Source organism: Chelonus insularis, unplaced genomic scaffold (assembly GCF_013357705.1).
Source record: "Chelonus insularis isolate UGA/USDA-ARS -01 unplaced genomic scaffold, ASM1335770v1 contig_397_pilon, whole genome shotgun sequence".
Lineage (NCBI taxonomy): Eukaryota > Metazoa > Arthropoda > Insecta > Hymenoptera > Braconidae > Chelonus > Chelonus insularis.
The window spans coordinates 1,456,528-1,472,521 of NW_023276552.1; the positions used below are offsets into that span (position 1 = coordinate 1,456,528).

The 15,994-nt window shown below is 30.3% G+C and overlaps 1 protein-coding gene across 5 annotated transcripts in view; it reads right to left on the reverse strand.

Moving 5' to 3' along the window:
• Nucleotides 1–15,994, reverse strand: part of Sema5c (Semaphorin 5c) — a 77,546-nt gene that overhangs the window by 6,477 nt on the left and 55,075 nt on the right. For all 5 annotated transcript variants that reach the window (XM_035084712.1, XM_035084713.1, XM_035084714.1 and 2 more), the window contains one exon: nucleotides 9,558–9,657. In XM_035084712.1, the coding sequence (XP_034940603.1) occupies nucleotides 9,558–9,657 (100 nt within the window). The remainder of the gene's footprint in view (nucleotides 1–9,557; nucleotides 9,658–15,994) is intronic.

A 15,994-nucleotide genomic window follows, 5' to 3' on the forward strand; every position in this document is an offset into this window, starting at 1 on the left:
AAAGAAGCTTTATTCATTTTTTTTTGTTCATTTTCATGATTGAATATATTCAACATGAATTTTATTCAAATAAATTTAAAAATTTTTTCATGAAAACAAATATACTTGCATTCATAATAACCAATCATAATTAAAATTAACTTATTCATTGCACGGATATGTTTTTTCCTTTATCCATCAAAGAAAGAAATAATTTAATTTCCGCAATTCCGTTTGTCATCCTTCACTGTTTATAAATAATACCTTTGCTTTTTTCCACTTCATGGTATTTCGTTCCAATCAGGGCAATATAATTCCATCCAAGAGTTAAAACATAATTAAATTTATTGAATCTTGAAATTCATCATCTACTTGATAAATAAATCAAATTAAAAATGACTTCAAAAATAAAATAAACATTTCATGATAAATAGTTGAAGTTTCAATGCAATAAAGAGCAGAGTTCGTTGAAGTTAGGTGTCCAATGAATTCCCATACCAATTGAACTTCTCCAGAATTGCAAACTATCGTCAATAAATAATTAATTGGCGTGCAACAGCAACCAAGCGCACTTATATTCCACTTTATAATAATTACTCGGTTAAACTATCTCCTTCGAGTGTTGTCAGGGCAGGCCAGTGCGCCCACGTAGGCGCCATTTATGCTTCGTTGCCGGTTTCTCGTCGTCGCCAGTTCGCAAGAGACAAAAGTGAAACACGAGAGAGGACGGCTCGAGGCCGTTCGAAAAATATTTCATGTTACATAAACTAAACAGTAGATATGATATGACAGAAATAAAAGTCATTACTTCACAAAAATCATACTGAATATCGAAACTGACAGTTTGGCGTTACAGGATGTCAAGCATGTATGGGTGATTAGTGAACAGCTGATTATATATCTCGTCGATATTACTGTAGCGCGAACCTGTTGCCACCTTGCAGCAGTATCTGCTTGTTTGATCTCTGAAGGACCTTAATCCTTCTCGTAACTGTCCATTGCAGCCCTCAATTATTAAATCAACTGAAACTAAATCGATTGAAAATATATACTGTACAAAGACCTCAAAGTATTGGAAAGATCAGAAAAAAGGATTAAATTGGAATTTCCTTGTCAGAGAATACTTCTAGCATTCTTTCTTCTTGACGTATGTCTTATCTATTGACAGAGAAATGCTATAACTTTTAAAATATTCTTCGTGTATTAGTTTACATTTTTTTTTTTTTTTCATGGAGAATAGTTGATTTGTTTTGAAAGTTGTGATGAATCTAATCCTACTTAGCCTAAAAAAAAAAAATGGTATGTATTTGATTTAAAATGAAATATTTTGGAATTAGTTCTTATGGCCTCAATACAGTCTTGATGATTTATTAGAATTCATCATCATAACTTAATGACATTAATTAAGTTTTTTTTTTTTTTTCTATTTAATACTTAGCTGTAAATATGATGTTATTTTATTTAGGGATATCAATCAAGAAGCTGTTAAAAAGGAAGATGAACCTAAAGAAAATGAGAAAATTTTTTTTGTAGTAAATTCAATTATTCCAATTGAATGAGTCAAGTGACAAGAGAAGTGTATTAGACACACTGACTACTTGGATCTTATTACGCTACTTATCAGAAAGTGGCCACATTGAAACAGATTACTTCCTGCTCAGTGCGCAGTACCCTACTCTTTACTTGAGACTAAGGGTCGTCGATGTTGACGACTTGGTTATATACACGAGTTTCTTATTATATTGAAGATACTGAAAGATCCTTTGGTATTATCATTATTTTTCCTTGTCAAGACCGTCATGAAAATTATCTTAAAAAATAAGAAATCCTCATTTCTTAAAGAAAATTATTCCCAATTGACGGTATAAAAATGAAGATGAAGATAAAAATGTCAATTAATATTTAGGTAATTGTCTTGAATGAGCCAGCAGGGGTCCAACGAGCATCAGAGTATAGCGATGAAATTTGTCATGAAAAAAATGTTAATCTGATGATGAATGATGATGAATAAATCTTGTTGGTAATCAGGAGAAATTGAAAGAAATTAGGAATAGGAATATTAATTAAAATTTATCTTATTGAATGGTAATAAATAAAAAGCATTATTTTATTTCTAATAATGAGGAGCAAGATTTATGAGCAAATGATTAATAATTTCTTGTAAGAAAAAAATTCAGTTGGATTTTATTTATAAATTGGTTCAAAGATAAATATAAAAAATTTAATTATTTCCATAAAATGAAACTGTTCTGTTTCTGCAATAGCAGTCAACAAATTCCAACAAGAAAATAATAATCTTCACACATATCATTCAATTTTATGATATACCTCATATTTATTACAAGTAATATTTTCATTTTATTTGCCCATTCTACATAGATAGTTGGAAATTTTTGCAAGAGAACCCCGCGCTCTTGCCAGCTGTTACAAACTCAGTTTCACGCAGTGAAACCCACGCTTAGCTCTGGAATCGTGTGCTATCGCCGGCGTCTACCTGCGTGCCGTCACCGAGTGTACGCGTGTATACGCATAATTCGCGATTTCGACATACAATGCTTGAAGAACGCAAAAGCGTGGGTCGTTTGTGACCGGTGTATCTTGAAAATGTGGTGAGATAGCACAAGAACGTGATGATAAAGTTAGCTAAACTCTTGAGTAAAAAAAGAGTTTTTTTTTTCATTTTTGATAAAGTCACACCTGACTTCTTCCTTATTCCTTTTCTCTTGTTCGTCTTCTTCTGCTATTCTTCATTGGATGAATCTCTTCTACGTATTAATTTCAAAGCAAGAACTCGCGGCTGTTTCTCACCCTCAAAATATCTACTCTCTCCTATAATATTATCCTAATCTATCATTGACTCTCGAGCTTCCCACGAGACCAACCTGTCCACCTCCACGTAACTGATAGTCTTGAACTCAATGTTTGAACCACCTCGCGGCTCTCTTTTCGTTTGCCATCGACACCTACCGGAGCAATCCCAACGATTAATTTATCGCTCTCACGCGACCTCGATAGCCATATCAGTCTCACATCGATCTCGAGATTAATCGACCAGACATACATTTTTACTGCGACATCAACAAGCTTGTCAACTTTTCGTTTCCATTCATGCAAAATTATATCGCTGAATATAGATTTTTTATAGTCCATTCTGATAAATAAACTCCTGCTTAATATCTACAGACGTAAATCTCGGCGCCTTGATTTCAATCACTTTCTCTTTAATTCTAGGTATTAATTATACATACCCTCGTATTTTATTTTTATTTTACGATGTATTTACAACATCCATCAAATTCTCTAGTTTTTGAACAATGTAATCGATCTGTCAGAAGGATAAAAATTCCAGTTATGTAAAAGCTAGATAGTTAATGATCTACACGTGTATACAAACACTACGGTAATTAGTTTGAAGGCACGCGCTTTAATTAATTAACGATAAATACAAGACTGTGATTAGAAAGAAAGGATTGAGAAATAGCCTATTGATACTGTTTGTCTATTTCTCAATGAAATGTCCCAATCGTCAACTTGCTTGTTATTCTTTTTTCAACAAATATATAATGACACAGTGATTTATTTATCATTTTCACATCGAAATTCAAACATTTTTTTCACTTTTTAATGAGATAAAAATATTATTTAAATTTATAATAATTTTTTTTAATGAAGTCGTCAGTTGAAATATAATATTGAAATTTGTTCTTAGAAAAATGATATTTTAACTAAATTAGGAAATGTTATGAACTATATTAAAATATATTTGACAGGTTTCAATACAAATAATAATAAAAATATGATTTGAATAACACTTTTATAATTTCTCAATTTTTCAATGTTTTAAATTTCGAATCATAAGAATTATATTATTATGGAAATGACGTTCATGATGAAATATTTTATACATAAAATTTAATTATTGTATGATGTTATATTTTTGTTTTAATTTATTTAAATAATTACAAGCTTGTTGCTGTCAGTATCATATACAAAATATCGCATTATAAATTTTACAAGTCTTGAAAATAAATTCAAAAATATTCCTGGTGAATTCATTAGTTGATTAAGTAATTATATGAGCAAATAAGTACTAAGTAAACGAAACAATGGCTAGAGAATTGGAATTAATTCAACTCAAGTAATTAAACCTATGTAAATTTAGCCATGTTTTCTATTTACTATATCCTTAGATATTTTAGCTTCCACCAACAGCAGTAACCATAATAAACAATAAAATTATATCCAACAATATTCCTTTATCCACTCTAAAAGACTTGAAAATTTTTCGTTAGATCTTTTTTATTTAATTTAAATAAAAATATTTATCAGCTGGTAAAGGAATGCTGTTATTATCACTAAAGTAAGCCAATTCAGATAAGTTAAATTGTTTTAGTGGCCTGAAATGTAGTTAAAATAGATGCTAATATTTGTTTATTTATCAAAACAATCCAGACACTTCTTCCCAAGCATTTAATGGGTGATTTTTTGAATGTCCTCTCGAGTATAATTCATCTATTAGAGGCAATTTTCTCGACACGTGGGTAGAAGTCAACCCACACGAATCCAAATGCCGTTGGAACAGTAATTCGCAAGTACATTTGCTCTCCAATCGACTTGTCGTCCGGATTGTTGCTAATAAACACAAAATGCCGCTTGATATCACGTCTCATAAATGCCACAGTTTGCTTGAGATAAAGAGTATATTTAGAAGGGAGACAGTGACAGCTTTGTCTTTAAAACGAGACATTACCTACAGGATTACTTGTTTTCTGTTCTCTTTTTCACTTGTCTATCTATTAACGTTCTCTCCTTTCACTTCTACAGTGGAGTAGCCCTGATATTCCCGCGGGAAAGACAACGCAATGGAGCAAATAATACCAGTTGTCCACGTCTATACACCTCTAGACCTGTCTGTATCTAAAGGTGGCATGGTTACTTGTGGATCAATAAGCCGCCGATTAATACATAAATCCTGATCCAGACATGTGAGTATATTGCGTACGTGCTGGCGCCAACTACGACATTCTCTTATGCAGAATTGGAAAATAAATTTTTTTTACAATATTTAAAAATTTTTTTCTGGCTTCATACATCATATTTATGGTCAGGAATGAATTATTGGTGGCTACTGGTTCTAATAAATTAATTAAATTTCAATTTAAATGGTATTTATATCATTTTAAAACCTTGTACTACATGCAGAAAATTGTGCAGTAAGAGTGTTAGAAAAAATTCATTTATTTTACAATGGTTTTTTATTGGAAAAGCATTTATTAATATTATCGCACGTTTAGTCAACTCGACGATGTGATTTATATTGGTGTGGAATTCTTTTAGTGTTCAAGAGATTTATATCAATAAACACTTTGTATTAATTGTAAAACACCAAGAAAAAGATTATATTGATAAAATATTCCATTCTCTAACTGAAAAAAAATTATATAATTAATATAATAATTTATTATGATGATTTAATTAAATGTTTTATTCATGTAAATAATTTTTTTCTTGGTTCATTATTTATTATTATTGTTGTAGAAATAAAATATAAAAACTTCAATTAGGTTTCACTTATAATTGTAATCATTTATCACTTGATAATATTTTCAATATTTTTTCCTCCTTCATCTTCTATAATTTCTTTCGATATTCCATCATGTGGCTTTATTGCTCATGACTGGAATTTTTTCCCAAAGTATGCAAAAAAAAAAAAAAGAAAGAAAACGACATGAAGATAAAAAGAGATTGGTGAAGAGAGAAATGCATAAAAATATGTAGAATAAAGAGATAAATAAATAAGTAAAAAAGCAGTTTGTGTAACACAAGAAGTGACGGATAAAAAAGAGCAAAGTGTGTATGTGTTACAGAATTTGCGTGTTGCGGTTTTTATTTGAAGCCTCAGAGGAGGCTAAAGTATTTTTTACATGCATTACTCTTAGCCTTTTGACAAAATGTTAGTGAATACAAGCCAATCGTGTAGGCTGTACTTAATAACCAGACTATTAATAGAAGTAAGAGGGTGTGCCTCGTCCATTGGTCTTTGAATCTCACCAGTGGATTCATGATCTTTTTCTCGTCATGATCTCCTTCACCATCAGAAGCAATCTGCGTAGATCCAGAGGCAGTTTGGCTCAATCCGCCTTCACCAAACCAGATTTACGGTACGATATGAAGGCAGAAAGGTGCAAAGAGAAAAGAGTAAAAAAAAAAAAGAACAAGGCAGAGTTGCAGAATTAAATGCAAATCCGTTTTAACGGTCGAATACCTAGTGGGTGGATCAACGCCATCAGCATCTTACGATATTGTTAGTGAAGTAAATTATGCTACAATAATGTATTTATATTTCAGTAAGAGAAAGAAAGAAGTTGAGACTGACAATATAATACTTATGAGAAATTTACTTTAGATTCTTTCTGCTTTTATAAAGACAGTTATTTCAAATATTTTATGGCAGCTATATTTTTCTGCAGTTTGGAATGAAAGAGATCACTAAAGAAAAGGAACATTTTCTTTTTCCTTTCTCTAATGTCTAACAACATTGATGTTTAATATCATCACATTTTAATGAACTTTTCAAATTCACTTCCTCTGCTCTCAACATCATCAACTAATAATTTTCCATTAGAGCTTATCAAGCTCTGAAAATGAAGAAAAAAATTGAAAATGAATTAGCAGAATTATTTATCAAAAAGGTCATTTTATTTGATTAAAGCAGAGATAATGTTGTGTTAATAATAGTATATAATTAGAATAAAATTCAATTATCTTCAAAACATGAATATCCAATTGAATGTAAAATTTATCTAGATGAATTAATCGAACCGAATAAATCATTATATAACTCTGATACATTGTCACATGAATTCAATCAAAACTTTTCTATGCAAAAGTATCCACATGGAAATTTTTAACATCAGCATGAGGTTAATGAGGATTGAGTGGGCGGTTTTATATTCTACTTTGTCTCCTTCTCTTTTGTCGTTGTCTCTCCTCAATCACAATCGTCGACTGTGTATGCTAACGTTTATTCTAACCAAGGAATAACCAAGTCTAGGTTTCTTCTAACAAATCACGCAAAGGAATTTTATTTTTCTTAAGCATGATTTTTGTTTATTTACTCTATCTATGTATATATTTTTCTTTTAACTGCCTACTGATCTAAGATTCTCTAAGTCTATTGTGAATCCAAGCAAAAACACACCTACGCTATTGCTGGAATTGCTCCTCATTATCTGACGTAAATCCTCTCACCTTTTATTTTATTTTCTTTCGCAGAATCGTTATGTCGATGTAATTTCTTTCCACGACCTTTAATCCTCTTAATCTTAGCTCTTGAATAATTGCTTATTACTTAGGCTCAAAGTTGTCAATCATATTTTGCTTTTTTACTCCAAGCTTTTTTCCTATTCAATGTTCTTTGTGCTCACTTTCTATTATCTCACACGTAATATATAATCAACATTAGCATCCTCCAAGAGTCTAGGTGCCGGTTTGAGTTTATAGATTTAAATGTTATGCACCAGGAAATCGTTTTCTGATAATTAACAAGCTAACTTATGTATATTAGTAAACCTATCATGCAAACGATTTGTTTGATAAAAGTTTTGATCGTTTTTCAATAATTATATTTAATGGAAGATTACTTCTGAGCAAGGTGTTATGCTAGAGGTTGTTAAGTAGCTGTTTATTGATTGAAAAATTCTAAAACAACCATCAAAACCAATTTCTTAGACTTTGTGGGAAATGCTACATCTTTTAATAAAACATCTTTTGAAATTAGCTTTAATTAAAATTAGCTATCTTTATAAGAACACATTGAGTTGAATTGTTTTACTTAACTCTAGTTTATTAAATTCTTCCTTTTATAGAATAATACTTGCTAATGTGACTATCTTTACTGCTAGAAGAAGAAGAAGTTGATCTCCAACCAAAAATTTTTGGTGGCATCCCATTCATGTTCCAGACCATGAACAAGGTTAAAGATTTTAGATTCTTGACTCGGTGCCAGTGTATAATACAAGAAGGATAATATTTCTCAAGAGTTCATTTTTTTTTCGGCTACAAAGATCACGCGAATTTTCTTGAAAAGATTCATGCGAGTGCAGTAGACAATGGCTCCCGACTGGTATATAAGACCGCGTGGGTTGACGTTCACAAGAAGGCAAAATGAAGTCGAAGAAACGTTAAATTTAATTTACTGCAGGACGATGGTACGCTGTGCTCCACCAAGAGTTATATTCTTACGACAGATAATTCTTGATCGAGATAGAAGTCTCGTAGATTTTATGAGAAACATTAAATTACTTTGACTTTCAATAAATTGCATATAGAAAGAATCATTGCACCGAAGAAAAAAAAAAACTTCAAGTTATTTATTTCAAAAGCAAACAATTAAACATCAATCTTTGGTTCAATAAATCTGTTTTAAACGTTTGGAGAAATAGTTCTCCAACTTCAATCAATTTGGCAAAATCTCAACTGAAGAAAAAAAAGCAGCTTAAAAAGTGAATGCTTTGTTTCCAGAAGCGCCGAAAGCTTTCTTCATCAACTGGATTTTTTTTCTTCCTCTCAGCAAGGAACAAAACTCACTTTACCAATTACAGACGAGTCTATTCCAAGCACGTGAAGAAACCGATTGGCTCGTAGCCAGAACAACATCATGGGGCGTCGAAACGTCGTCGAACTTGGTCTTGACTTCCGGGTGTGTTCTTTAGAACTTGTATACAATTGTTTCCGTTCATGACTACTGTTTAAGCCATCTCAATAACGTTAACTGAATGTAAGCAAGGTTTTCACTGCATCACATTAAGAGGGCAACGACCAAGGGGTGAGAAGAAAACAATAGAAGATAACCCAACGCAGCAATGTCGATGAAGATCGAATTCTATGGAGATGCACGCAAGTATTTTACACTGTTGCTTGGTATTATATATTTACTTGTGGCTTATTTCTTTCTCTTTTCAGAAAGAAGAAACGCTAAAAGATAACATTTATCGCGATCGCGGCGACCGTTTGTCTCTCAAGAGAAGAATAGAAGATAATAATGGTGACGATGCAAAAATGGATTTATAGCTTTAACAAAACGATTTATTCCGTTTGTTTTTTTGTTTTGATATAAAAAAATATCTCGGTCATGATTTGATATCAAAGGTTACATTTTTATATATTTTATCATTTTTATCAACATTTTTGTTATTTATATTTAATATGAAATATTTTTTTTTATATTCTAAATTCAACTTTCACGCATAAATACTTTGAAATCGGTTTACTTCAAACGTATCAATATCAATTCAATTATTACCGAGGCATTAAACAACGTCAAAGAAACTACAAACTGTCAAGTATATCCACTTTGAACTAAATACCAAGATTTGTTGACTACTTCTTGTACTTAACGTAATAACGCCTTGGAATCATGAATTTCACGCGAATATTCACAACTATTTCATGATCGTCGAATTAATCAGAGTCATTTAGATAGATAAGCTAAATGTTTTGTAAGATAGATAATAAGTTTTGATCTGATTAAAAACAAGTTTTACATAGTTACTTTTAAATGTTTAGTTCAACATTACCTTGCGCCTACGACGACTTGTTGTCTAGCCACGTCAAAAAGTAACTGCGAATATGTTGTCACACCATCATCTTGGAAGAGGATACTTGTTTCCGCTATATCTGTAATAAAAAATATTTTTATTTATTATTTTGCTTATATTATACATTAACATGATTACAGTTTGTTATTATTTATGAATGTTTAATTAGATTTAAAGATAGATTTGTTTTATTGTAGGATTTATTAATGTGGTAAATTGAGTTAATTATTGAATGTTAGTTTGGAATGGAAAATTTATTTTACAAAATAACATTTTTGTTGGCAAATGATATTTGTATGATTAATTAATGGTTTGCATGAATATTCACTTAAGTTTAAGTGCTAATTCATGTTGATTATCAGGAAATATAATTTTTTTATTCAAAAGGATTTCGAGTTGGAATGAACGTTAATGGAAGCTAGTAATTTTTAAAATTGGTGGAGAAAATTTCGAAGAATCAATTATAGTTGATGTTTTGTTGGTTGAGTAATGGTGATTTAGACTCTCCATCAGCATCATCACAATCATTTATGAACAACATAGGAATATAATAGCAAAATATATGTTAATAATAATCATGACAGCATTTTAAAATAATTCTGATTATTGAAAGTCATTTTTTCAAATTTATTCTACATGATCCAATGGTGATAAATAGTGAAGAATTAGAAACAGCAATATTTTTTCGATCACTCAAAAGTAAAGCTAAGTTTTAAAGGTGAGAAGTGTTTGTAATTTATCTCCATACTTTGGATCCTCTAGTCATAAGGATGTGAATCTTCCCTCATTTTAACAAAGGCTCTGCCCTCTAACAAAACTTTCATATAATAGGACTTTATTGGTGTGTTAAAACGTCACCAAAGTCTTGACTTGGACGCAGAAATATCCACTTTGCCACGGTCGTTTCGTGGAGCACATATATTATCCTTTAAAAAAGAGAGAAATGAAGGAATGAAGAAAGACAGGATACATATATATGACGACAAGCCGTAACGAGCCGTCATGAGCATGAGTACCTAACTCGTAAAGTAACCTTCGATTCTTCGACTTGATTTCTTCGAATAGGAGAAGAAGATGATGCTGTGGAATATATACGTTGAATTAAAAAAAAAAAAGGAAAAAACAAACGCGTGTATCCATACATGCGTAGCACGTTTCAATTCACCAACTAATGACTGACGAGTCTCTTTCTTCTTCCTATTCTTTTTCATGTTTTCTTCATTCTTGGTAATGTCAACGGAATCAAACCGGCGCTTCCTCTGATTCCAACTTGTTTTTCTACAACTCGACAAGTCTCCTGAGGAATTGCTATTTTTCTTGGAATAATTGGAAATATTTTCTCAAGCCACGCTTAGTTATATAACAATAAAATATCATGACATTCTTTTAGCATCTCCAAGCACAATGGAGAACACATTGAGAACAAGAAACGGATATTAGCCATTCGGAATGAGGAATAATAAACAGTTTAATGCACTATTAAGGATATAATGGATAGTGAATAGATATGATCAGATTTATTTTCTCAATAATTCATCACCTATCTGTAGAGTGAATGTAAAGTAATAATAATGTTACTTTGTAAAAAGAAGGTTTTTCCAGGTGAGTAATGACGTTAAGTGATTTTCAATTATTTTAATCATTTTAATTTAACTTCCTTGGTATTTTTAGATTATCTCATGATTATCACTAATGGGTTTGTTATTACTATTGTTTTTAAATTGATACATTGATACTCAAGATGATATGTCTATATATTAAATGCTAGAAGAATAAGTAATTAGGAACAATTATTTAATATCCCCAACATCACTGTCTGTCTTCATATGTTTCACTTTCTTCAGGCATGTAGGATCAAGGTATAGCTTTATCAAGGTGATTAATATTGCTTAAAGCTAATATTAGCTTTTACTAAAATTTCTGGTGCTTGTTAATAAATAAATAATAATAATAATTTAATATCACAGATTGAATGAAAGTATTATTCATTTCCTAACTATTAATGATAATTTAGCACCTAAATGTCAAAAGAAATTCAAACTTTTTTATCAATTTTTTTTCTTTAGTGAATTTATTTAATAGCTTCAAGGTATAAATTTCCTGGTTAACTTCTTTATAATTTGACAAAAAATTTCAAAAAGTGTCTTTAAATGTTACTCCATTATTTTCAGCTGGAAACAGACTTTTATTTTATTCAGAAGAAATTTTGTAATGTTTTTTACTATATAATTATCTCATTAACCATCAATCTATTTTTATTCTTCAGTACACATTGGAACTGGGTCATGTTAATGAAGAAAACAATTTTTTTAAATAAAACTGAACCCATTGCATTTGCCTCCCCAACCAACTTGCATCCTTAAAAGGAGATTTAAATTACCCAGTACAAAATTAGGTATTTTTCTTTCTCCTTATTAAAACTTTACAGTTGTTTAATAAAAATAGAGTGTTAATTTTTTATCACAAAAAGTACGTTAATTAGCAACATTTATCCATTATCTTGCGATTAAAAGTTTTATCATTAAAAAATAATTGAAAAATTTTCAACAAAACAAACTTATCTGGAGTTTGTGTTAAAATTTTATTTAATAAATAACTCCATATGATAAAGACTAATTATTCTAATGAATTGAGGTATTGATGTAATTTTTCTTGGAAAAATTCAATCTCCCTCAAGTGCTTACAATTACATAACAATGAAAAAGTAAATATTTTTATTATCACAAGTAAAAAGAAAATGAATGTTAGCAATGATAAGATTAAAGATTGCATAAGTAAATGTTTGATAAATCAGTTTGACATAAATACTTGACATAATCGATAATAGGTTTTATTTAATTGACTAAGAATTTAAAAAGCATTTTTTTAATTGAAAAAACCCCTCATATACAACAAAATAAAAACCCAACAGAATCTTTAGAATGCAATCGAGATAAAGTCACACGTGCGGTAGTAAAATCTTGCAATTTCCCATCAGTCGATGCATTTCAATACTTTACTAACACTGGAATGTTACAAAATACAAGTAGAGGTGTGATGAAATCTTTGATGTTAATTAAACCTAAAAGAACTCAATATGATCAAATGGAGTATACAAAACATCTCTGGAAGTCTTTGAAGATTATTGAAGGGGAATCGATAATCAGTCCTTCTTAACTTTTATCTCCAAACAAGACTTATTTTTTTTTTCTTTCCATCAACTCCAAAAAGTTCGGCAAAGTTTTAATGATCAAAGAACTCCTTATCTTCATGCTTTGCGCGTTCGATTTCATTAATTTTCCCTCTCTCATTTGGTAGTCTTCTTCCTTCATGAAAGTTACTCTTGTAAAATCAGTTGGTCGATAAAATACAATCAAAGCCAGTCAAATTACAATTACAAATGATTTGCAAAAAAGAAAAATGATGTAATAAATGGACGAAGACAAGCATGATAATTTATGCAATTTTATTCTGGATCTTTTGTCAACACTAGACTTCCAAGATACGAAAGTTAGTGTGAAACACATGGTAAAGACCACACTAACAGTTAGACCACCATGCTCGGCATCTTAATACGGATAATTGCATTAAACCAACTAAACCCGATCTTTTTAGTCTTTCCTTCCAACGCAGACTTTTAAAAGCATTCAACAGGTTGCATCAACAACGAAATTCACAGGCGTCGTACTTTCTAAGGGATCTTACTTTGTATCCCATTACCCTTTTAACTCTTTTCTTCAGTATGAGGTACATGTGGCCATGTGGGTGGCGATCGAACGCCTTCATACAATCGTCGTCGATTAACGACGTCGACGATTCGTGATTTGCAAATAAGGAGAACCAAGTCCTCATTCTTATACACTCCTCCAACAACTTTGGTCAAATGGTTTCATTGACTTGGATTCATCAACATGTTCATGGTTTGAATTTTAAAACGTTATTCCGGCTAGAGTCTTATGTTTTGATTTTATTTTATCTTGGAGATATTAAACAAACCACTGGATAAGCTTCTCTGTTTGTTGAAATGTATGTCTATTTCACGAGCTTGTATACAGATACGATTGTATCATGTCTGCTGACTGCTGCAGTACACTGTTGCTCTATCTAGCAGAGTGAGCTCTATATAGTATAGACCAGGGATCTAATCTAATCCAGCAGAAGCTTCCTAGAACTCTGATATGCTCGTCAGTTCACCATGAACCAGTGAGCTGCAGCTAATCTCATCCCAGTACTCCAAAGACCAGCTAGATAGAATTTTATATTTTAATTGTTGAAGATGATATTTTTTGTTATTTTATCTAAAATGATTTTTCAGGTTCTAGCTATGTTGACAGTTGATAGACTTGGCTGTTTTATTGAAACATTCTTATCATCTAGAAATAATTTATCAAGATTTTATTTGCTTTTATTTTTAGATCTCCATTGGAGATACTTTAGGAATATTGGAGTATTGTTTTAAAACAGTTTGGAAAAAGAATTTTATTATGAATGATTATTAGAGTGCATTGAGATGTAGTAGATGAAGATAAATAAAATGTCATGATACATAATTTTTTGATTTATTATTACTGACTCAATTGACATTTATTGTCTTCTGCTTTTATCAATGACATTTAAATAATGATTTTAAAGGCATTTAAGTTGTTTTGTCTTGTTAACTTTAGTGAAAATAATATAAAATAAAATTATTTATTTAAAAGAAAATTTGTTGAATATATTTTATATAAAATATAAAATAATACAATCATTAATGAATGTAACATACAATAGGATAGATGAAATTTATCTAGTGCCAATTTTTGCTATTTATTATCACATCGTTGACTTGTTATATGAACCTGAACTGTAACATTTGATGTTGAATAAACGACCACGTCATTAAGTAGTCGTAATTTATCAAAGAATGAAAATTTTTTTTTAAAAATAAAATAAAGTTCAAGATAAATATACAGCATAGTGAATACAGGAATGTATCATTATATTTAAAAGAAAAGAATTTTTTCAAGATTTCTCCAAAATGCTTTAATCGATTTTAACCATCACTTCAACCAGGTCAATTGATACTTGTAAGGCTAAATACATTTGGTATTTATTTTCTTAATTTTTCATTACCATTATCTCCTTTATTTTACGACAGAAAGGAAAGAAAAAATGGAATTTTTAAAACAAATTATCTCCATTAAACTAAAAAATGAAGCAAATAATAATCTTCTTTTGGTGGCCAATAATATGACTCAAATTGATTTGTGTCTTTTTTTTGGAGACAATGGGATAAAAAATGTTGCAAAAACGTTTACATAAGTAAGCCGGATAACAACAGACGGTTGAATGCGTAAGAGAATATGGGATGGATATCGAGTTACAAACTGGCGTGAAAGATGGACCAACGTATCCGTGCAAGAAAAAGTGGTTTGTCAGGATCATTAATGTAACCAATACTTGAGATAGTGTAGTATAAGTGTACAGTATTCTCGAGATGCACACCCTCATCTCTAGATAACTCTGATAACTTTCACGGGTAATCGACACTTACGAGTGCAACCAGTGTCCTGATATATTCGTCCTTGTACTAAGCCACAAGGAAACTTTACAGTTATACTGACAGTCACGCTCCAGTCGCTCTATCTCCTTCATACTATCATTCTACTTTCTGTTTACTTTTTCTCTATCATTAAAAATATCCAACATCATGTTTTTTCCGTAGATATTTTCCTCCAGATTACATGAAAAGAAATTTCAAACTTTTTATCATGTTTTATTGGTAACAATAAAGTTTAAAACATTCTCTACTTTTTGCCAACTTCCTTCCTCTGATGCTCTTACCATCTTATATCAATAAAATAGTTTCATCGATCTCATAAATTCTTTTATCTTAATTGTTTATTAAAGCTTTTATTTATAATTATTATCATTCAGTGACGATAAATTTCATTTTATCATATTAATTAAACCTTACAAAACGAATCAGTTTACTTTTTCACTATCAATTAATATTGTCGATTATTTTTTTATGACATCAATATTATTTTCCATACCAATATCATCAGCTTAAGTATTTAATAATCATTTTTTTGCTCACAACAAAATTCTATACAAGTTATTATTATATATTATGTTGAAATCTAGAATTATTCAGTATGTTTTTTGTTTTCTATAATAAATGTAATTAATTTTTATTCTATAAAATATAAGATCATAGATAAATACATTTCTTGAAGATCTTGAAGTATGACATTCGAGGTTGTTTTTCTAGTTGCTGCTAATCATTAACATTTCAAATGACATTTCAATTTTTCTTCTAAACAATTTTTTTTTATCCATCATACCACATTGATTTATTTTTTAATTTGATATTAATTGAGCTTGTGCTCGATTCCAAAGCCTGTATTAAAAAAAATTTCAGAAATTTTAAAAGCATGCCATATCATTAGATATTC